We start from the raw sequence: 23,444 nt of genomic DNA on the forward strand, positions 1-23,444 counted from the left end.
AATGATTTTAAGATTTTTAAACACATTTACCTTTTAAATTCCTTCCTTTTCTTTCCTGACAATTTAAATCAATGTTCAAGTAAATTTATTTTTTTTACTTTAAAGAATAATACTTTTTTATTTATTTAATTCTTCATTTTAGCTTCTGTTTTTTCAACGAAGGATATTTGTGAAATATTTCTTCAAACTCATTATGATTAAAACTCCCAAAAAATATTCTGGCAAATCTAGAAAATCTTTAGAATCAAATTTAAATCTTATTTCAAAGTATTTTGAATTTCTTTTTTTTTTTAAATTCTGGAAAATCTTGGTCCAATTTGTTATATATTCTAACAAAATACGGATCGGATTTTAATCCATTTAAAACATGTCATCAAAATTCTAAAATTAATCTTAATCAGGAAAAATTACTAATGATGTTCCACGAATTCTTTTAATTTTTTCAAAAAGATTCAAATTAGCTAGTTTTTCCTCTTCATTTTTTTCGGTTGAATTCTGAATTTTAAAGAGTCGAAATTGAAGATAAACTATGTTTCAAAATAAAATGTTCTTTTTTTTCATGTTTTCTCCTCTTTTAAACCGTTCAACTAAGTGTTTTTTCCCATCATTTATTCTCTACAAAAAACCTTCCGTAAAAGGAAAAAAATGTACGACGGAATGACAGACAGAAATACCCATTTTTTATTATATATAGATTTATTTATTAAAGGTAGATTGAGCAAATTGGCTATTTCTGGCAATTTATTTAAGTGTGTATCAAACTGGTAGCCCTTCGCATTAATCAGTACCCAAGAAGTAGCTCTTGGTTTCAAAAAGGTTGGTGACCCCTGTTTTAGATGAATGAATGCTGCTAGAAAGTAAATAAATAAATAAATAAATGGGTTGTACTTGTATAGTGCTTTTCTACCTTCAAGGTACTCAAAGCGCTTTGACACTACTTCCACATTTACCCATTCACACACACATTCACACACTGATGGAGGGAGCTGCCATGCAAGGCGCCAACCAGCACCCATCAGGAGCAAGGGTGAAGTGTCTTGCTCAGGACACAACGGACGTGACGAAGTTGGTACTAGGTGGGATTTGAACCAGGGACCCTCGGGTTGCGCACGGCCACTCTTCCACTGCGCCACGCCGTCTTAGTCCACCGCTGGCAGTGTAGTGAGTTCATAGTAGGGGTGTGAAAAGTGCAGTGTGGGGACCAATTCAGATCCCTCAGCTGATTTTTGAGGACAAAAATGAATGTATTACATTTTGGAATAAGGTTGTAAACGCACAATGTGGAAAAAGTCAAGCACGGTGAATTCTTTGCATATGCACTGTGTGTGGAGAAGGCACAGTAACTAGGAAAGTCAAATGTTGATCCAAAATCAGAGGTGCTGTAAAAAGTGGGCTGCGACGTGAGGTTAGCTTTTTTTGGGAGGTTCACGTTATGCAGATGGCAGCACGGTGGATTAGGGGTTAGTGCATGTGCACTGCAAAAAGTCAGTGTTTGAAAACAAGAAAAAAAATACAAAAACTAGGGGTATTTTATTTGAACTAAGCCAAATTATCTGCCGAAAGAATAAGAAAATGTGGTTAGTCAAGACTTTCCAAAACAAGTAAAATAAGCCAACTTCATCCATCCATTTTCTACCGCTTATTCCCTTTTGGGGTCGCGGGGGGCACTGGCGCCTATCTCAGCTACAATCGGGCGGAAGGCGGGGTACACCCTGGACAAGTCGCCACCTCATCGCAGGGCCAACACAGATAGACAGACAACATTCACACTCACATTCACACACTAGGGCCAATTTAGTGTTGCCAATCAACCTATCCCCAGGCGCATGTCTTTGGAGGTGGGAGGAAGCCGGAGTACCCGGAGGGAACCCACGCATTCACGGGGAGAACATGCAAACTCCACACAGAAAGATCCCGAGCCCTGGATTGAACCCCAGGACTGCAGGACCTTCGTATTGTGAGGCAGACGCACTAACCCCTCTGCCACCGTGAAGCCAACTTCAATGAACCCAAAAACACCTTAAAATAAGTATATTCTCACTAATAACAAGTTCGCTTTTTTTGGTAGAACAAAATATGAGACCTTTTTGCTCACTGTGTTAAAAAAATTAATAAATTAAGTAAACGCTAGTGGCATTATCTTGACATAATGACATGCACTCGGCATTACATTTCTTGAAACCAGCAAACTTATGCTAAAAACTCATTTATTGTTCTTAATGGAAAGGCAACTGCTTGTTACTCTCGGGGTCTCCTAACCCAGGGGTCGGCAACCTTCAGCGTACAAAAAGCTTTTTGAGCCCATTTCCCACCAAAGTTAACCCACCTAGAGCCGTAAACTCTGTTTGAGCCCTAAAATGACAATAACACTACTTTTAGTTTCATTACATTTAAGCTATAGTATTTATGACTTCAAACACTACACAGAATATGACATAGCAAGTATTTTTGCGGCTTCACGGTAGCAGAGGGGTTAGTGCGTCTGCCTCACAATACGAAATTCCTGCAGTCCTGGGTTCAAATCCAGGCTCGGGATTTTCTGTGTGGAGTTTGCATGTTCTTCCCGTGAATGCGTAGGTTCCCTCCGGGTACTCCGGCTTCCTCCCACTTCCAAAAACATGCACCTGGGGATAGGTTGATTGGCAACACTAAATTGGCCCTAGTGTGTGAATGTGAGTGTGAATGTTGTCTGTCTATCTGTGTTGGCCCTGCGATGAGGTGGCGACTTGTCCAGGGTGTACCCTGCCTTCCGCCCGATTGTAGCATAGATAGGCGCCAGCGCCCCCCGCGACCCCGAAAGGGAATAAGCGGTAGAAAATGGATGGATGGATGGAAGTATTTTTGCTCTGATCAGCTTTCAGCAGCAGTTCCAAAACTGCTCTTTTTCGGTCATCTCCAGCTTGGTAGCATTTTTCTGCAAATACTGTGTGTTTGTTCTGGAAATGTATTTCCACATTTGATTTATTGTTGTTTGCTATTTTCTCCCCACATATTAAGCACACAGCTGAACCAACCTCGTCAACAGTAAACACAAATGAAACTGTCCATGTAGCATTAAATGTTTTATTTTCATCAGAAATTTTTGTCTTTTTGATTTGTCCATTGCCAATTTACTGGGGGTTGACCACTAAAAAAAATGCAATTGCTTGGCAGCAAAAGATGACGCATCGGGAGTGTTGACGTACATTTCGATTGACAAAATATTGCAAGATCACAAACTCTAAATTAAAAATGGCTACATTAAAATAGACTAACTAAATAAAATGAAATAAATTAAAATTAAATAGCCATTACCGGTATTTTTTTTACATTTTTTAAATCATATTGTTTAAAAATGCATTTTTCCATCAACAACATGACATCATCACGCCAAGTGCGTGCGCTTTCGGTCAATTAGTGCGCGTATATACAGCCCGGTCCCCGGTCAAAATTGTTCTTTATATTTTGAAGAATTTAACTGAATGTGGATGAACTATTTCTGTTCAAAACTGTTTGAAATGTCACATGTTAAATGTTTAAATATTAATAACTGTCCGTTTACTGTACTGTGCCAACTGTACTACTTTATGTGTACGTATTTTTTTTTGTTTCATTGAAAATAAAACTGCAAAGTCCATTTGGCTGTCATCCTTTTTAACGATGAGACAAAATTGTATCAAAGTCATGATTTTTTTTTCCATCCATCCATCCATCATCTTCCGCTTATCCGAGGTCGGGTCGCGGGGGCAACAGCCTAAGCAGGGAAACCCAGACTTCCCTCTCCCCAGCCACTTCGTCCAGGTCTTCCCGGGGGATCCCGAGGCGTTCCCAGGCCAGCCGGGAGACATAGTCTTCCCAACGTGTCCTGGGTCTTCCCCGTGGCCTCCTACCGGTTGGACGTGCCCTAAACACCTCCCTAGGGAGGCGTCCGGGTGGCATCCTGACCAGATGCCCGAAACACCTCATCTGGCTCCTCTCGATGTGGAGGAGCAGCGGCTTTACTTTGAGTTCCTCCCGGATGGCAGAACTTCTCACCCTATCTCTAAGGGAGAGCCCCGCCACACGGCGGAGGAAAATCACTTCGGACGTTTGTACCCGTGATCTTATCCTTTCGGTCATGACCCAAAGCTCATGACCATAGGTGAGGATGGGAACGTAGATCGACCGGTAAATTGAGAGCTTTGCCTTCCGGCTCAGCTCCTTCTTCACCACAACGGATCGGTACAACGTCCGCATTACTGAAGACGCCGCACCGATCCGCCTGTCGATCTCACGATCCACTCTTCCCTCACTCGTGAACAAGACTCCTAGGTACTTGAACTCCTCCACTTGGGGCAGGGTCTCCTCCCCAACCCGGAGATGGCATTCCACCCTTTTCCGGGCGAGAACCATGGACTCGAGCTATGTTGTCCGGGGGGCATAAAGCCCCCTGGTAGGGTCTCCCAAGGCAAACAGGTTCTAGGCGAGGGATCAGACAAAGAGCAGCTCGAAGACCTTTTATGAAGAAGAAAAAGCATGGACCCAGATTTCCCTCGCCTGGACGCAGGTCACCGGGGCCCCCCTCTGGAGCCAGGCACGGAGGTGGGGCACGATGGCGGGCGCCTGGTGGCCGGGCCTGTTCCCATGGGGCCCGGCCGGGCACAGCCCGAAGAGGCAACGTGGGTCACCCCTCCAATGGGCTCACCACCCATAGCAGGGGCCATAGAGGTCGGGTGCAATGTGAGCTGGGCGGCAGCCGAAGGCAGGGCACTTGGCGGTCCGATCCTCGGCTACAGAAGCTAGCTCTTGAGACGTGGATTTTTTTTTCATGCTCAAATAAGAAATTATTACTTTAAAAAATTAGTTTTATACTTGGAGTGTTTTTAACACATCTTTGCATCAGTTAATATTTTAGTTTCAATAATGTTTTACTCAATAAAGGTCATCAAATCTCAGAAACAAGCTGTAATATCTTACTGAAATCATTTAGGACCAAAACCCTTAAAACAAGTAAAACACTAACATAAAATCTGCTTAGTGAGAAAAATGATCTTATCAGACAGAAAATACGCAAATATCACCCTTATTTGAGATATTTAATCCTACTTAGATTCCAGTTTTTTGCAGTGTGCCTCACAGTACGAGGGTCCTAAGTAGTCCTGAGTTCAATCCCGGGCTCGGGATCTTTCTGTGTGGAGTTTGCATGTTCGCCCCGTGACTGCGTGGGTTCCCTCCGGGTACTCCAGCTTCTTCCCACTTCCAAAGACATGCACCTGGGGATAGGTTTATTGGCAACACTAAAATCGGCCCTAGTGTGTGAATGTGGTCTGTCTATCTGTGTTGACCCTGCGATGAGGTGGTGACTTGTCCAGGGCAGTGTTTCCCCTAGAATATTTGTGGGAAGGGGGCGTTGCCCGGTACAGGCGGACGAACGGGGAAGGGGCTGTAAGGAATAGTGGAATTTGGCCTGCAATAGGCTACAGACTATCGTGAAGTAGGCCGGCTTCGTTGCGTGAAGAAGCCAACAAATTTGGTTGTGTTTTCCGCTCCGTATGCTAAATGGCAATATACGATATATATCTCGATATTGTTTTCCTTAAAGTAAAAAAAACAAAAAACACAAAACAGTCCTAGTTACCTCAGATACTAAGTATGTTAATATTTTGACTTAGTAAATATTGACTTACTAAGACAAAATAATGACTAACTCAAATTAATCACTTACTGTAAATAAGCGTTTCCACTAAGCGTTTAAAAAAAGGGTTAAAAGTGGGGCCACGTGCTGACACATGTTCAACTCATCGAGTTGATTTTTTATTCTGTAATTGTTACATTTTTATTAACACGTGATAGCAAGGACTTCGCCCTTTGAAACTAGGCTGCTACATTATTAATGATTAATGTAACTGTAGCTGAAAACAAATAGTACAATAGCAATAATAATAATAATTAATTAAGTCAAATACGAATAAGGCAACAAGAGAAGTACCTTACACTTCTCTTTTGGAAAGTAAATCTGAACAGCCAATATAGGCATCTACATCAACTATATGATTTGCCTGAGAAGCTGGACAGGACAAAAAAATATATATATATATTTTTATTATTATTATTTTTTTAAGACATTAGTTTAGGCCAGGGGTCGGGAACCTTTTTGGCTGAGAGCCAAAAAGCCAAATATTTTAAAATGTCTTTCCGTAAGAGCCATATAATATAACACTGAACACAACTAAACGTGCATTTTTAAGTAAAACCAACATTTCTAGAGTACAATAGGTCTCTTATTCTTTGTAATAACATTGTTATTCTGAAGCTAACTGTGGAGGGGGCGTGGCCCGCGGGCCTGCAGCAAACTGCAGTGTGCCAGGATCTGCCTCGAAATCAGCGAGAGCTGCGTAGATGGCCCACCTGAGCCTTGTTATCTAATCACCTGTCGCTCTGTTATAAGCAGCAGCCAGGAGGAGAGACGGGGTTGGGGCTGGAGCCAGGGCGCGAGCGAGAACGAAAGAGAACAATACAATTGCTGGGAAGCAACTGAGAGACTTATTGAAAAAGAAAACAATAGTGTAACCCTGAAACGGGCTCTCATGTCAGTGCTTGGTGGTCTGAAGAACCCCCAGGAGGACAAGCCCCACACTAACCAATAATAAATAAATAATTTCTTAACGCAACTTCTTGAACAGGTGCGGTAGTAAATGGATGGATGGACTAAAAATGCATGAGAATTTTTTATGTTTTGAACATTATTTTTAACACTTATTACAAGTGGAATTATTCATTACTTATCATGTTAAGCAATGTCAGCTCAGATTTATCCGAGAGCCAGATGCAGTCCTCAAAAGAGCCACATCTGGCTCGCGAGCCATAGGTTCCCTACCCCCTGGTTTAGGCGGTGGCTCTTTTTTGTTAAAGCGGCCGCTTTAACAACAAAGCGCGGCGGGAAACCCTGGTCTAGGATGTACCCCCGCCTTCCACCCGAATGCAGCTAAGTTAGGTTCCAGCACCCCCAGCGACCCCAAAAAAAGGGACACGCGGTGGTAAATGGATGGATGGATGGATGGATGGACGTTATGCAGGAGGAGCGAGCCGACATTCCTTCTGGACATTTTCAAACATTCCTCTCTTCTTTCTTCTCGTCCCATCTTGTAGACCCACCTGCCTAACATCAAAGTGCACGCCTACTTCGCCCCCGTGACTCCGCCCCCTTCGGTGGGGGGCAGCCGCCAGAGGTTTTGCCGCTGCTGCGTCCTGCTATGATGTAAAAGACGTCCGCCGCCTTCCTTCTTTCACGTGTCACTGGTGTTACACGTTTCCTATTCCCTGACCCTGGGGGCTTAGCCCAATCAAGCAGTACATGGCCATGTGTCCCCTGACCCCCCCCCCCCCCCCCCCCCCCCCCCATCCCCTTTCTACCGCCCCTCACCTTCGGAGCTCCAGAGAGAGAGAGAGACCAAACAGTGCAGGGTAACACACACACACACACACACACACACACACACACACACTCCACAGGTTCATCATTTTGACTGCAGTATTACAACGAAGGTATTGGAAAAAAGCTACAAACACTTATGAAGGATTTTTGCGCTTCATTAGATGAAGAATTAAAAAAAGAAATCCAGAATATTGCAATATTTTGGTTTTATTAGCTGCTCTGTCTTAAAAAACAACACCATGCTTTTAAATTGCTCCGGTCCAGCCCAAACATACCAATTAATAGGCAACTGTCATGTGATATTTGAGTATATTATTCAAATTGTACAATGGCCGACAGCAACGAACGCGCAGCAAACGTCCAAACACAAATATGATCTCCAAATGAACAAACACCCACAAAATGAATGCAACAAGAAAATGCTACCAATGCAAAAAAAAAGAACCCACAAAACAACTGCTTAACAGGAATGCTGCAAGTTCATTTAAAACAGCAGCCCGAGCGGCTAACTTCCTGGTAGCCATGCTAACTTCCTGGAAGCCTGCACGGCTAACATCCTGGTAGCCAGCCGTGGCTAACTTTCTGCTAGCCCGTACAGTTAACTTCCTGGAAGTCATGTTAAATTCGTAGTATTCCTGGCGACTAATTTTTTTTAGTATTCATGCTAACTTCCTGATAGCCATGCTATCTTCCTAGTAGCCGGCATGGCCAACTTTTAGACAAACTAACTTCCTGGTAGTCATGCTAACTTCCTGGTAGTCATGCTAACTTCCTGGTAGCCCATACAGTTAACTTCCTGGAAGTCATATTAAATTCCTGGTAGCCCTCGCAACTAACTTCCTGGAATTCACGCTAACTTCCTAATAGCTATGCTATCTTCCTAGTAGCTGGTGTGGCTAACTTCCTGGTAGTCATGCTAACTTCCTGTTAGTCACGTTAACCTCCTGGTAGCCCGTACAGTTAACTTCCTGGAAGTCATATTAAATTCCTGGTAGCCCTCGTGACTAACTTGCTGGTATTCACGCTAACTTCCTGATAGCCATGCTATCTTCCTAGTAGCCGGCATGGCTAACTTCCTGGTAGTCATGCTAACTTCCTGTTAGTCATGTTAACTTCCTGGTAACTCGCCGTGGCTGACTTTTTGCTACCCCGTACAGTTAACTTCTTGGAAGTCATGTTAAATTCCTGGTATTCACGCTAACTTCCTGGTAGCCATGCTATTTTCCAAGTGGCCGGCGTGTCTAACTTCCTGGTAGTCATGCTAACTTCCTGTTAGTCATGTTAACTTCCTGTGTAGCCCGTACAGTTACTTTCCTGGAAGTCATGTTAAATTCCTGGTAGCCCTTGCGGCTAACTTCCTGGTAACCATGGTTAGCATGCTAACTTCCTGATAGCCATGCTATCTTCCTAGTAGCCGGCAGGGCTAACTTCCTGGTAGACATGCTAATTTCCTAATAGTCATGTTAACTTCCTGGTAGCCCGCCGTGGCTAACTTTCTGCTAGCCCATACAGTTAACTTCCTGGAAGTCATGTTAAATTCCTGGTAGCCCTCGCAACTAACTTCCTGGTATTCACGCTAACTTCCTGGTAACCATGGTTAGCATGCTAACTTCCTGGTGTCCATGCTATTTTCCTAGTAGCGAGCGTGGCTAACTTCCTGGCAACCATGCTAACTACCTAATTTATTTGGTAGCCTGCCAAGCAAACTTCCTGGTAACTACACTAACTTCCTGGTAGCCCACGCAGATCATTTCCTGGTAACAATGCTAACTGTCTTGTATCCATGCTATCTTCTTGAAAGCCTGCAGGCCTAATTTCCTTATAGACAGCATGGCTAACTTCTTGGTTGCCCGTGTGGCTAACTTCTTGGTGGTATTCATGCTAACTTCCTGGTGGCCATGGTTAGTACGCTAACTTCCTGATAGCCATACTATCTTCCTAGTAGCCGACGTGGCTAATTTCCTGGTAGACATGCTAACTTCCTGGTAGTCATGTTAATTTCCTGATTGCCCGCTGTGGCTAACTTTCTGCTAGCCCGTACAGATAACTTCCTGGAAGTCATGTTAAATTCCTTGTAGCCCTCGCGACTAAATTCCTGGTATTCACGCTAACTTCCTGGTAACCATGGTTAGCATGCTAACTTCCTGATAGCCATGCTATTTTCCTAGTAGCCAGCGTGGCTAACTTCCTGGTAGTCATGCTAACTTCCTGTTAGTCATGTTAACTTCCTGGTAGCCCGTCGTGGCTAACTTTCTGCTAGCCCGTACAGTTAATTTCCTGGAAGTCATGTTAAATTCCTGGTAGCCCTCGCAACTAACTTCCGCGTATTCACGCTAACTTCCTGGTAACCAGGGTTAGCATGCTAACTTCCTGGTAGCCATGCTATTTTTCAAGTAGCCGGCGTGGCTAACTTCCTGGTAGTCATGCTAACTTCATGTTAGTCATGTTAACTTCCTGTGTAGCCCGCCGTGGCTAACTTTCTGCTAGCCCGTACAGTTAACTTCCTGGAAGTCATGTTAAATTCCTGGTAGCTCTCGCGACTAACTTCCTGGAATTCACGCTAACTTCCTGGTAACCATGGTTAGCATGCTAACTTCCTGGTAGCCATGCTATTTTTCAAGTAGCCGGCGTGGCTAACTTCCTGGTAGTCATGCTAACTTCATGTTAGTCATGTTAACTTCCTGTGTAGCCCGCCGTGGCTAACTTTCTGCTAGCCCGTACAGTTAACTTCCTGGAAGTCATGTTAAATTCCTGGTAGCTCTCGCGACTAACTTCCTGGTATTCACGCTAACTTCCTGGTAACCATGGTTAGCATGCTAACTTACTGATAGCCATGCTATCTTCCTAGTGGCCGGCGTTGCTAACTTCCTGGTAGACATGTTAACTTCCTGGTAGCCGTGGCTAACTTTCTGCTAACCTGTACAGTTAACTTTCTGGTAGTCATGTTAACTTCCCAGTACCGCTTACTATCTTGTAGCCATGCTAACTTCATGCTAGTCCATACGACTAACTTCCTGGTAATTATGCTAAATTTCTGGTAGCCTACGCGGCTAACTTCATGTAAACTTCCCGGTAGACCGCACGTCTAACTACTTGGTAGTCATGCTAAATCCTTGATATCTTGTACGCCTAGTTTTCTGGTAGCCTGCACCGATAACATCCTGGTAGCCCACACAGATCATTTTCTGGTAACCATGCTGACTATGTTGTAGCCATGCTAACTTCCTTGCAAGTTGTAGCCTGATGGTTACTTAGTTATATGGTTGCAGCATTTTCCAAATGCATGTGTTGGTTTTTGGTTTTGGATTTTTTTTTGTGTTTGGAGCGTTTGGACCTTGCTCGTTTGCCCTTGTTGGCCACCATAAAACATTTACCTCCCACCCACACACACTGTTTGTACTTGAGGTCTAAGTTGGCATCGCTTGAATGTATTAGATTAAAAAAAAAAAACAAGAAAAAAAAATATGCAAATTTTTGCACAAAAACAAAACAATCTTGCTGTTTGATGCATATTGGAAGAAACCCGGCTTACTCACATTCTGTTCAAAGTCTGGTACTTGTGCCCCCCCCCTCCCCACCATCACATTCATCCCAAAAAAGTGTCACATCCAGTGGGGAAAAAAACAAAACTGTCCGCTTTTTTTGCACCTCTTGACGCAAAACTCAGACTGTTTACAAAGGAGAACATTTCAAAACAATTTTTACTAACAACACACACACACAGTAAGGTTGGTACAGCCCCCCTCCCACTCCCTTCTCTCTTGTGTCTATGTGCTTCATTGTAGGGCAGCAGCGGGTGGGGAGCAAATAAAAAATTATTTTTCTAAAAAAAAAAAAAAAAAAAAGGAGGCACACATGCGGGGACTGAAGAAGATGCCAAATGCTGCATGAGACACTTCTAGTTTGTTTTTTAAATGTGCACAAGCGACCATTGTGGCAGTCGCTCCATGACGATGATGATGACGATCACATGGAAAAAAAAAAGAAAGGTCTTTGAAAAACGACAAGGGGGCAAAAAAAAAAAAGAGGGATTACTTTCACGAATCAACAGGAAGAAAAAGCCAGCAATCAAATTTCGATGAGCTTTTATGGCCAAAGGAGCGTCAAGGCCACACCGAAAAGAAAGTTGTAATAAACAAAGCATTCTGGGATATATTTGATACAATTGAGCAAAGATAACAAAAACATTTTTTTTTTCAGGGAAGGTAAAATGTTTTTAACAATCACATTTAAACTGCTGATGTGCCAAAACACTAATTATTTCTTTAATATTTTTTATTTAATACGAATTGTTGTTTTTTTCTTGTAAGGTTACCAATGTATTACTACATCTATTCATTGTTTTCCCTCCATAGTTAAGTGTTTTTTTCTTGCAATATTTAAGTTTTTGTAATATTTATTTTACCCCATAATATGCCCTTTTCTTATCTCATGATACTTTCCTTGTAAATTGCATCAAACGTTAAGACTTCTGTTTTTCATATTACACCTTTATTTGTGAATTATTTTATATGTTTTCTTCCCCTCATAAATTATTGCATTATTTCAATTTTGCTCCGGTAATATAACGAGGTTAAACTTTTGTCTATTTTTTTCCCTCTTACCATCAAAACAAATGTATTGGAGTAATATAACAATATTCTCATAAATCTTTATTTTTCCCTACATAAAGTACATATTTGTTCTCGTATGACTTCTTCCTTGCCCTAAATTGTGCCACAATTTTTTCTAATATTACTCAATTCCTATGATTATCTTTTTTTCCCTTTTTCCTAAGTTAATTCTTTAATATTACGACTGCATTCTTTGTGAATTTCAACATTATTATATGACTTTCTTCTCATTTTGTTCTCATAAATGTTTCGAATTAAATATTACTTTCTTTTTGCAATATTATAGTTTTATTCTGGTAATATAATATATATATATTTTTTCAAACCATACCATACATTTATTCTCAGAATACTATATAACAATTTTCTTTCTTAGAATTTTATTCTTATAAGTGATGATTTTTTTCCCCCTCAGATTGTTACAAATATTCTCTCAACTAATTGTTTTATAACTTAAAACTTTTTCCCTCATAATATATACTACTTTATTTTTCACAAATTAATATCTCACCTCATTACTCTTTTTTTTTTTTGTAATTTACTATTAATTTCCCCCTCATATTTTTATTTTTCATTTTTTTACGTCCCTGCATAACATTACACTATAATTGGTAAACAAGTTTTTTCCTCGTAATATAATACAATATTAGTTATAAATTACCCTTTTTCTCATTCATATTATACTACTATACCATTATACTACTTCAGCATCCATCTATTTTCAATGCCGCTTATCATCAGGCTCAAAATACAAATTTATTTTAGAATTTACAAACATATAACATTTCAATTAAATTTATTGATTGTAAATTGTGACCATTTTCTTGTTATATTTGGCTTTTTATTTTGTCACGTCCAAAAAATATTATACCACAATTCAAATTAGTCTTGTAATTACTACATTAGTTGGCCTCCAACCTTACCTTTTTCCCCCAGTATAATTAATATAAGATTTCAATTTTGAAATATATAATTATCAATTTTTTCTCTTCAGCGTGGCCTTTGTGCTCTTTGGTAGACTTGTGTTTTCATGGAGAGAGGAGGCGGGGCTAAAGAGGAACACTGCTCTGATTGGCCAATTTACAATGGAAAGAAGTTGAAATCTGTAGTTTTTTTAGGTGGGGGGGTGTGGTTCCGATCGCACCTGCTTCGTGTTGCGTTCACGGTCTACATCCGGAAATGAGGTGTTTTTTTCTGCTTGTTGTAAATACTCAGGTGAAAGTGTTGGCGCCAGTGCAATTGTACGTAGGATTTTTTAATTTTATTTCTTCACTCTTTGAATGTTTCCATCAAGGACTGACTGAGTTGGCGCTTCTTCTACTTTCAAAAGATGAACTCTCGTACCCCTCCGCCCCAGACAAGACTGGAAAAATAAATGTGGAATGTTGAAGAATATTTATTGGATTTAAAGGCCTACTGAAACCCACTACTACCGACCACGCAGTCTTGATAGTTTATACATCAATGATGAAATATTAACATTGCAACACATGCCAATACGGCCGGTTTAGTTTACTAAATTGCAATTTTAAATTTCCCAGGAGTTTCTTGTTGAAAACGTCGCGGAATGATGATGTGTACTCGTGACGTCTCGGGTTGTAGCGGACATATTAGCTCAGCACCACTTACGGCTAAAAGTCGTCTCTTTTCATCGCATAATTACACAGTAATTTGGACATCTGTGTTGCTGAATCTTTTGCAATTTGTTCAATTAATAATGGAGACTATAAAGAAGAATGCTGTTGGTGGAAAGCGGTGTATTGCAGCTGCCTTTAGCACCGAAACACAGCCGGTGTTTCTTTGTTGTGAAGCTTTAACACAGAGGGGTCAAGCTAACATATTTCTCTACGTCAACCAGCGAGTTTTTGGATTGGAAATTTGTGATATTAAGTCGGCTCTTACCGGAGACTTCAGTGGATTATGCGACCTCGTCCTGCAGCTCAAAATGGCAGCTGTGATCTTGGCTCCTCCATTGGCTTCTCTGAGAGATACTGGCATTCACCGCAGCCGTCCGACTTTCAGGTATGACTTTACAATCTCACTAAAACATTATTAAAACAATAAGCAGATAAGGGATCTTCCAGAATTATCCTAGTAAATGTGTCTAATTACATCTGAAACGGTCCCACTGCCGCCACTTGGAGCCGTCGCCTTTTCTTTTTCTTTTCCTTTTCTTTTTGTGCTTCACTTTAACTTTCCTCATCCACGAATCTTCCATCCTCGCTCAAATTAATGGGGAAATTGTCGCTTTCTCGGTCCGAATAGCTCTTGCTGCTGGAGGCTATGATTATAAACAATGTGAGGATGTGAGGAGCCCAACAACCCGTGACGTCACACGCACATCGTCTTTTTTTTACTAGCGACCAAAAGTTACAAACTTTATCGTGGATGTTCTGTACTAAATCCTTTCAGCCCAAAATATGGCAATATCGCGAAATGATCAAGTATGACACATAGAATGGACCTGCTATCCCCGTTTAAATAAGACAATCTCATTTCAGTAGGCCTTTAAGGAGGATGAAAAAAAAACAACCCCGGAGTGAATATTCTCATATTTTTTTTGTGGGAGGATTCAAGACGAGATGAGTTGGGTGTAATCCCATTTGAGCGGGGCTTTACGGGGGAGGATTAGGGAGCGGCCAAGTGTCAAAATGGTGGGGGCCATCCATGTCTCTCGTCTGGAGACACTCGAAAAGGAAGGAAGAGCCAATGGCGCCGTCTTGCCCTCTCCATTCCACTTGTTGATAACTCTAAAAAAAAAAAAAAAAAAACATCTTTCAGATCGCAAAGAAAGTACCCTGAACGCACCACCAAACCAACCTGGACGTTTTCGGCCCCAAACGCACCATCACCAGAGGACTAGAGGTGACCTGGCGGGGTTTCATTTTTTTCATTTGACGATGACTGTAGTTCATACAATTACTGTAAATCTTTTTTCCTTTTTTTTTTTCTTTTTTTTGTACAATTAACCGATTATAAAAGAAAATGTACGTATGAATAAATATATACCTTATATTATTAAAGCTTGTCTTGTTATGTGTCACGGGGTGTGCTCTTCCTTGGAGAACCGCTAGATGGCAGCGTTGAGCTTAGAAGGATTTGCTACTTAACTGTGGCTCAGGCGCCCAGTTATTAAAATAGGACATTAAATAAAATTAAAATCATAACAGAACAGGTTATTGCGCTCTTTTATGTCATTTAATTGGTCCGGGACTCAATGTGCTTTATATTACTATTTGTGTTACACTTGATGTTTTTACATTTATTTGTGTTTGTTTTCTTAGTCAACATTCATCAACAATGTGAACATTTTCCCAATATCTTCCTATGACGTCATGTGACATAAGACCTATGCAAAGTCCCGGTTGGCAACCGCCGTCATGACATCGTGTTCTGTCTGCCACCTCACGGGAGTCCTTCTCTGGCCCTTCATTTTGTTTTGTCCTCCTCTGAGAGCTTTAAGACTTTGTTGTGAGTCCTCTTCTGCAGTGTGCAGGGATGAAAAGCTGCAAGCTCAAAGGGGAAGTTTTTAAAAGCTACGAGTGTTTTCCCCCCTGCAGCAATCCTCCCGGCTGTTTTGTGCTTCTTTTATTCATGCACGCGGCTCACAAGGCATTTGTTTAATATTATTTTTGACAGCAAAGCCTCACCGGTATAGTTGCAGTTTTCTGGGGCTTGCTTTTAATAGATCTATTGGCACCAAGACAACAAAAGTTAGAAAACCCCCAAAAAATTATGTAATGTGCATACAAGGCCACTAGATGGCAGTGTCAAAAAAACACTACAAGTAAAGCACACTGCCCTTTAACGTCTATGTCTTTAAAACTTTTGCTTTGTTAACCGTTTTTAGTATTTAGGTACATTAACGGTACTGAGTTTTCTTTTGGGGGAAAAAAAAAGTCATCGTACAAAAAAAAAGGAAGCACATTTTTTAATTGGAAGTAAAGTAAATCCAATTAGTCTGAGACACTCAAAAATATAAACACAAAACATTTTATAGAGAATAGCTATTAGCACTAGGTGTGTGAGTCTTTGGGCACCTAATAATTCGATCCAATCACTGGGCCGATTATTAAATTCAGAATCAATTCTCGATTCAACACAATTGTCGATTCAATCTGAGTTTCGCGATTTTTATTTATTTAGTAAATAATATATTTAATTAAATATATATACTTTTTAAAATATATATGAATGTGTGTGTCTGTGTGTTTGTATGTGTGTGTGTGTGTGTATATATCCACATATATATGTATATTTGTATCTGTATATATATATATATATACATCCATTTTCTACCGCTTATTCACTTTGATATATAGTGGGGTACAAAAGTATTTAGTCAGCCACCGATTGTGCAAGTTCTCCCACTTAAAATGATGACAGAGGTCTGTAATTTTTATCATAGGTACACTTCAACTGTGAGAGACAGGATTTGAAAAAAAAAAACAGGAATTCACATTGTAGGAATTTTAAAGAATTTATTTGTAAATTATGGTGGAAAATAAGTATTTGGTCAACCATTCAAAGCTCTCCCTGATGGAAGGAGGTTTTGGCTCAAAATCTCACGATACATGGCCCCATTCATTCTTTCCTTAACATGGATCAATCGTCCTGTCCCCTTAGCAGAAAAACAGCCCCAAAGCATGATGTTTCCACCCCCATGCTTCACAGTAGGTATAGTGTTCTTGGGATGCAACCCAGTACTCCAAACACAACGAGTTGAGTTTATACCAAAAAGTTCTATTTTGGTTTCATCTGACCACATGACCTTCTCCCAATCCTCTGCTGTATCATCCATGTATCCATTTTGGTATAAACTCAACTCGTCATGTTTGGAGGAAGAAGAATACTGAGTTGCATCCCTTAACACCACACCTACTGTAAAGCATGGGGGTGGAAACATCATGCTTTGGGGCTGTTTTTCTGCTAAGGGGACAGGACGATTGATCCGTGTTAAGGAAAGAATGAATGGGGCCATGTATCGTGAGATTTTCAGCCAAAACCTCCTTCCTTCAGTGAGAGCTTTGAATGGTTGACCAAATACTTATTTTCCACCATAATTTACAAATAAATTCTTAAAAATTCCTACAATGTGAATTCCTGGAATTTTTCTTCACATTCTGTCTCTCACAGTTGAAGTGTACCTATGATGAAAAAATTACAGACCTCTTGTCATCATTTTAAGTGGGAGAACTTGCACAATCGGTGGCTGACTAAATACTTGTTTGCCCCACTGTATGTGTATATATATATATATATATATAATATTATTTTATATTATATTATGTTATATTATATTACAGCCTAACAATAACTCAGGCTTTCCTGCATTGTCCCTGCAGACTGGACCTGAAGTCTGTGCGTCTTTCTCTTTATTGGCTTAATGCGGCATGTGTCCACTGCCTTATTGCTTCAATCTTTCATCGCTTTCTCTCTGCTGAAGTAGAGAAGGAGGAAGAGGACCGGAGGGATCAATATTACTAACGCACCCCAGGAGTTCTGTCTGCTGGTAAAACTAAAATAGCAAAGCAATTGTATTCAAAATCTGAAGCAGACCATCTATATGCGGCCGATGAAGCATAGGCTTATAAATATCCAACACTTGATGATTACACTCGGAAACGTAGCAATTTTTTTTGTCATTTTGAAAAATAACACCAAAATAAATAATTCTAAGACTCATGCACAAAAATATTAACTATTGGACCGCTTTTTTTTTTTTTGCAGGAGTGCTCCAAATATGGCAGATTGCAAGGGCATAGTCCCCCTTCAGGCCACCCCGCACATTTCAATTGACTTAAATTTTACAGGGTTTTTTTACATTCAATTGTCATTACGTTTTATATTTTGATTGCCAAAAGCTTTATTGGTTTAAAAAAGTTTATAGTATGTATATTTTGATGAGATGCATCAATAATCAATGCATATCTGCACACTAGTAAAAATGAACAAGTAGCAGCTACACAACAGCTAAGCACACAATAGCTGACAAGCTAGACGTACATAATACATTTCTTTAATTGAACAATGCTGCAGTGTGAAGCCGCACATTTGTCAAAATGAACAAGTAGCAGCTACACAACAGCTAAGCGCACAATAGCATGCAAGCTAGACATACGTAATAAGTGTCCTTAATTGAACAATATTGCAGTCTGAAGCTGCACATTTGTCAAAATGAACAAGTAGCAGCTACACAACAGCTAAGCGCACAATAGCTGACAAGCTAGACGCACATAATACATTTCCTTAATTGAAAAATATTGCAGTCTGAATCCGCACATTTGTCAAAATTTACAAGTTGCAGCTACACTACAGCTAAGCGCACAATAGCTGACAAGCTAGACGCACATAATACATTTCCTTAATTGAACAATATTGCAGTCTAAAAACGCACATTTGTCCATATAAACAAGTATCAAATAATTATAGTTGCATATTACCTACACATACGTCTCAAAGCTAGAAGCGTATTAGAATTGATCCAGTAACAAACGTGTCCGCATCATTCAATTTACTGCATCGTGAGCTTAACTTTCTGTGTTATTGTGCTCACTTTAGGGGTCACCAAAAAACAAAACAAAAAATGTTATACACACACACACATATATATATATATATATATATATATATATATATATATATATATATCCCACTTTTTACTTAAAGACAGCATATGTCCATTCCAGATGGTTAATAAGGAATAAATTAGCGTTTTTCGGACTTCTACACTACAAAATGATAAATGTTTGTATGAGTCCTGCTAATATCGATTCGGGAAATTACTCAAGGTTCCAATATTAGTCTTAGACTTAGACAAACTTCAATTATCCACAGAGGAAACTGTTCCACACAGTAACTCAATAACAAGTAACATTTTGAATTGAGAAATGGCAGCACGGAATTCCGGTAAAAACCGGGAATTTTTCCAGTTCAACAAATAACTTCATTTTTTATCCTGTTTTAAAGGAATGTTTTGATGGTAGAACGGTTGAAATGGGTTGAAAAAAGTGGAAGGGGTAGTTGCCCAAAAAAAATGGGTGGAAATAGGGCTTTGGAAAACCAGGAATTTGGGGAAAATCTGGAAAAAATTTTAACTTGGAAAAAAGGGAAGTTTGAATTTCCAGAATGGTGGAATGTGTTGAAGGTGGAATTGTTTGAATGGGTTGAAGAATGTGGGAATTGTGGAAGTTTGAAAAATGGCCAATTCATTTTCAATGGGGGGAAAAAAACCACCAGATATAAGAATTATGGGAAGTTGTGGAACTTTGAAGAATGTCCCATTCCAGAAAAAAGTGGCATTTTTATTTAAAAGAATGGTAAAAAAAAATTTGAATTTTTTGAATAAGTTGAAATGGTTGGTACTGCCATTTTTCAAATCGGTGGATAAATGTTGAAGTAGTAACATGTTGAATTGAGAAAAAGTATTACAGAATTCCTGGAATTATAGGAAAATCTGGAATTTTTCCAGTTCAAAAAACAACTTTGTTTTTTATCTTGATTATGAGGCATGTTTTGACGGTGAAACGGTTGAAATGCCTTGAAAAATGTGGAAGGAATATAGTCGCCAGAAAAAAGGAAAAAGGGCTTTGGAAAAACAGGAATTCTGGAAAATCCTGGATTTTTTTGGAACTCAAAAAAAAGAGAATTTGAATTTCCAGAATGGTGTAATATGTTAAAAGTGGAATGGTTTGAATAGGTTGAAAAATGTGGAAATGGGGGTAGTTTGAAAAATGGCCATTTCATTTTGAATGTGGAAAATGTTCCGGAAAACCTGTGATTCTGGAATTCCAGGAATTCCGTAATACCATTTCTCAATTTAACATGTTACTTCTTCAATATTTCTCCACCGATTTGAAAAATGTAAACACCAACCATTTGAACTCTTTCAGACAATTCAATTTTTTTTTTTACCATTTTCAAACAAATTCCCGCTTTTCCCTAAATTCCCAATTTTTTTTCTGAAATTCCCATTGAAATCAATGGGACATTCTTTAAAATTAAACTTCCACATTTTTCATCTGATTCAAACTTTTCCAACTTCAAACTGTTCAGCCTATTCAGGAATTGCGGGCTTTCTCTTGACAACTTCAAAAAATTCACGGATTTCCCAGTATTCCAGGTTTTCCGGAACATTTTTACCTATTCAAAATGAATGGGGAAAAGGCCAACTCATTTTGAAGGGGAAAATGTTCCGGAAAATCTGGAATTCTGGGAATTTTTGGAATTTGTCGAGGGAAAGCCCACATTTCCTGAATAGGCTGAACAGTTTGATGTTGGAACAGTTGGAATCAGATGAAAAATGTGGAAGTGGTGGAACTTTGAAGAATGTCTCATTGATGTCAATGGAAAATTCAGAAAAAAATGGGAATTTCGGGAAAAGCAAGAATGTTTTTGAAAATGGTAAGAAAAAAACTTAAATGGTCTGAATGAGTTGAAATGGTTGATGTTGACATTTTTAAAATCGGTGGAGAAATGTTAAAGTAGTAACATGAGAAATGGTATTACGGAATTCCTGGAATTTTGTGAAAACCGGAAATTTTTCCAGTTCAAAAAACAACTAGGTTTTTTTTTCCTGATTAAGAGGAATGTTTTGACGGTGGAACGGTTGAAAAACGTGGAAGGAGTAGTCGCCAGAATAAAGTGTGAAAATAGGGCTTTGGAAAACCAGGAATTCTGGAAAATCTTGGAATATTTTTGAACTTGAAAAAGGGAAGTTTCAATTTCCAGAATGGTAAAATATGTTGAAAGTGGAATATTTTACAAATACATTCTTTAAAATTCCTACAATGTGAATTCCTGGATTTTTTTTTCACATTCTGTCTCTCACAGTTGAAGTGTACCTATGATGAAAATTACAGACCTCTGTCATCATTTTAAGTGGGAGAACTTGCACAATCCGTGGCCGACTAAATACTTTCTTGCCCCACTGTATGTTGAAAATGGAATGGTTTGAATAGGTTGAAAAATGTGGAAATGGTGGAAGTTTGAAAAATGGCCAATTCATTTTGAATAAGGAAAAATGTTCCGGATAAGCTGGAATTCTGGGAAAGCTGAGAATTTTTGGAATTTGTCAAGGGAATTCCTGAGTCGGCTGTGGAAGGTAGAACCCGCCAAAATCTGGAGAAGGAGAATAAAACATTTAAATAAATGAGTTTGGTGTACAAAAACACATTAATATTTCACACTGTATTATGGCTCCTTCAAGGCCTACTGAAACCCACTACTACCGACCACGCAGTCTGATAGTTTATATATCAATGATGAAATATTAACATTGCAACACATGCCAATACGGCCTTTTTAGTTTACTAAATTGCAATTTTAAATTTCCCGGGACTTTTTTCTTGAAAACGTCGCGTAATGATGTCGTGTACGCGTGACGTCACAAGCTGTTATGAATATGAGCGCTGCACACACACACAGCTAAAAGTCATCTGCTTTAACGGCATAATTACACCGTGTTTTGGACATCTGTGTTGCTGAATCTTTTGCAATTTGTTCAATTAATAATGGAGAAGTCAAAGTAGAAAGATGGAGTTGGGAAGCTGTAGCCTTTAGCCACACAAACACACGGTGATTCCTTGTTTAAAATTCACGCAGTTGAAACTTTACTATGGATCACAGCCCAACCACTTGTCAACCAGCAGGTTTCGGTGAGAAAATTGTGGTTAAAAAGTCGCCTCTTACCGGAGATCAGCTGAGCTTGCGCCTCCCGTACAGCGGCTGTCGACTTCCCCGAGATACTGCGCGTTGCCGTGGACACACACCTCCGACTATCAGGTACTGTTAAACTCACTAAAACACTAGCAACACAATAGAAAAATAAAGGATTTCCCAGAATAATCCTAGTAAATGTCTCTAAAAACATACGAATCCGTCTCAATGCAATCCCGTTTTTTTTTTTTTTTTTCTAGTCCGTCGCTATCAATATCCTCAAACACAAATCTTTCATCCTCGCTAGAGATGCGCGGATAGGCAATTATCATCCGCAACCGCATCACCAAAGTCGTCATCCACCCGCCGTCCACCCGAACCAACATTTTATCAGAACCGCAACCGCCCGCCACCCGCCCGTTGAAATACATCAGAGGTCGACCACCTTTACCACTCAAAGAGCTATTTAAACCCGTTTCACAGAGTAAAGAAGACAATGGGAGTCGCTAACGTTCTCGAGAATATCCAATGGTGTTCATCCTGTTGACAAGAATATGGGCGTGCTGTGAAGCCATTGCCTTTGACACCTTCAACAATATGTACAAACTGATTGTTAGTCCAACAACATGTTGTGTGCAGCTTCCGCAAACACACGTACAAGATTGAAAGGCATACTGGGTGATACAGGGTACACTGATGGTTGTGATATAAACAAGTTTAACACTTACTAATATGCGCCACGCTGTGAAGCCACACCAAACAAGCATGACAAACACATTTCGGGAAAACATCCTCACAGTAACACAACATAAACGCAACACAACAAATACCCAGAATCCTTTGCATCCGTGACCTTTCGTGAATATATTTTACACCCCCGTGCCCCCACCCCCGCCCACCTTACCGACGCACGGGGGGCTGGGGTTTGCTGCTAACGGTGTGTATAAAATAGTCAGGAATTGTCAGGGATGCAAAGGATTCTGGGTATTTGTTGTGTTGCGTTTATGTTGTGTTACTGGGAGGATGTTCTCCCGAAATGTGTTTGTCATTCTTGTTTGGTGTGGCTTCACAGCGTGGCGCATATTACTAAGAGTGTTAAAATTGTTTATATCACAACCATTAGTGTACTCTGTGTCACCCAGTATGCCTTGCAGTCGTGTGCGTGTGTCTGCTGAAGCCACACACAACATGTTGCTGTACTGACAAGCAGATCGTACATGTTGTAGTAGGCGAGAAAGCCAATGGCTTCATAGCACGCCTTAATACTTATTAACTTGGCGGCAGTCATTCTAGAAAATGTTTGCGTCTCCTATTGTCTTCTTCGCTTTGTGACACGGGTCCTAAATGGCTCTTTGAATGATAAAGGATACCGATCCCAGAAACATGTATATTAAATATTTCCGAATGGTTCAACCGCCACCCGCCCAGATCTAATTAAAATCAATTTTTTCGTCATGTCGCCCGCCCGACCTGCGGTTTATCCGCGTGCTCCGCAGATGAGACTGCAAACCGCGCATCTGTAATCCTCGCTCAAATTAATGGGGAAATTGTCGTTTTCTCGGTCCGAATAGCTGTTTTTGTTGGAGGCTCCCATTAAAGTCAATGTGAATATCCATCCATCCATTTTCTACCGCTTATTCCCTTTCGGGGTCGCGGGGGGCGCTGGCGCCTATCTCAGCTACCATCGGGCGGAAGGCGGGGTACACCCTGGACAAGTCGCCACCTCATCGCAGGGCCAACACAGATAGACAGACAACATTCACACTCACATTCACACACTA

At 40.2% G+C, this 23,444-nt stretch overlaps 1 protein-coding gene across 1 annotated transcript in view; it reads left to right on the forward strand.

The window, feature by feature from the left end:
• Positions 1-7,346, forward strand: part of fbxl20 (F-box and leucine-rich repeat protein 20) — a 45,206-nt gene extending 37,860 nt beyond the window's left edge. Inside the window, exon 15 of the mRNA XM_061905417.1 lies at positions 7,108-7,346. Within this exon, the coding sequence (XP_061761401.1) occupies positions 7,108-7,215 (108 nt within the window). The 3' untranslated portion in view covers positions 7,216-7,346. The remainder of the gene's footprint in view (positions 1-7,107) is intronic.
• Positions 7,347-23,444: the final 16,098 nt, after the last annotated feature.

Source organism: Nerophis ophidion, linkage group LG07, assembly GCF_033978795.1.
Source record: "Nerophis ophidion isolate RoL-2023_Sa linkage group LG07, RoL_Noph_v1.0, whole genome shotgun sequence".
Taxonomy (NCBI): Eukaryota; Metazoa; Chordata; class Actinopteri; order Syngnathiformes; family Syngnathidae; genus Nerophis; species Nerophis ophidion.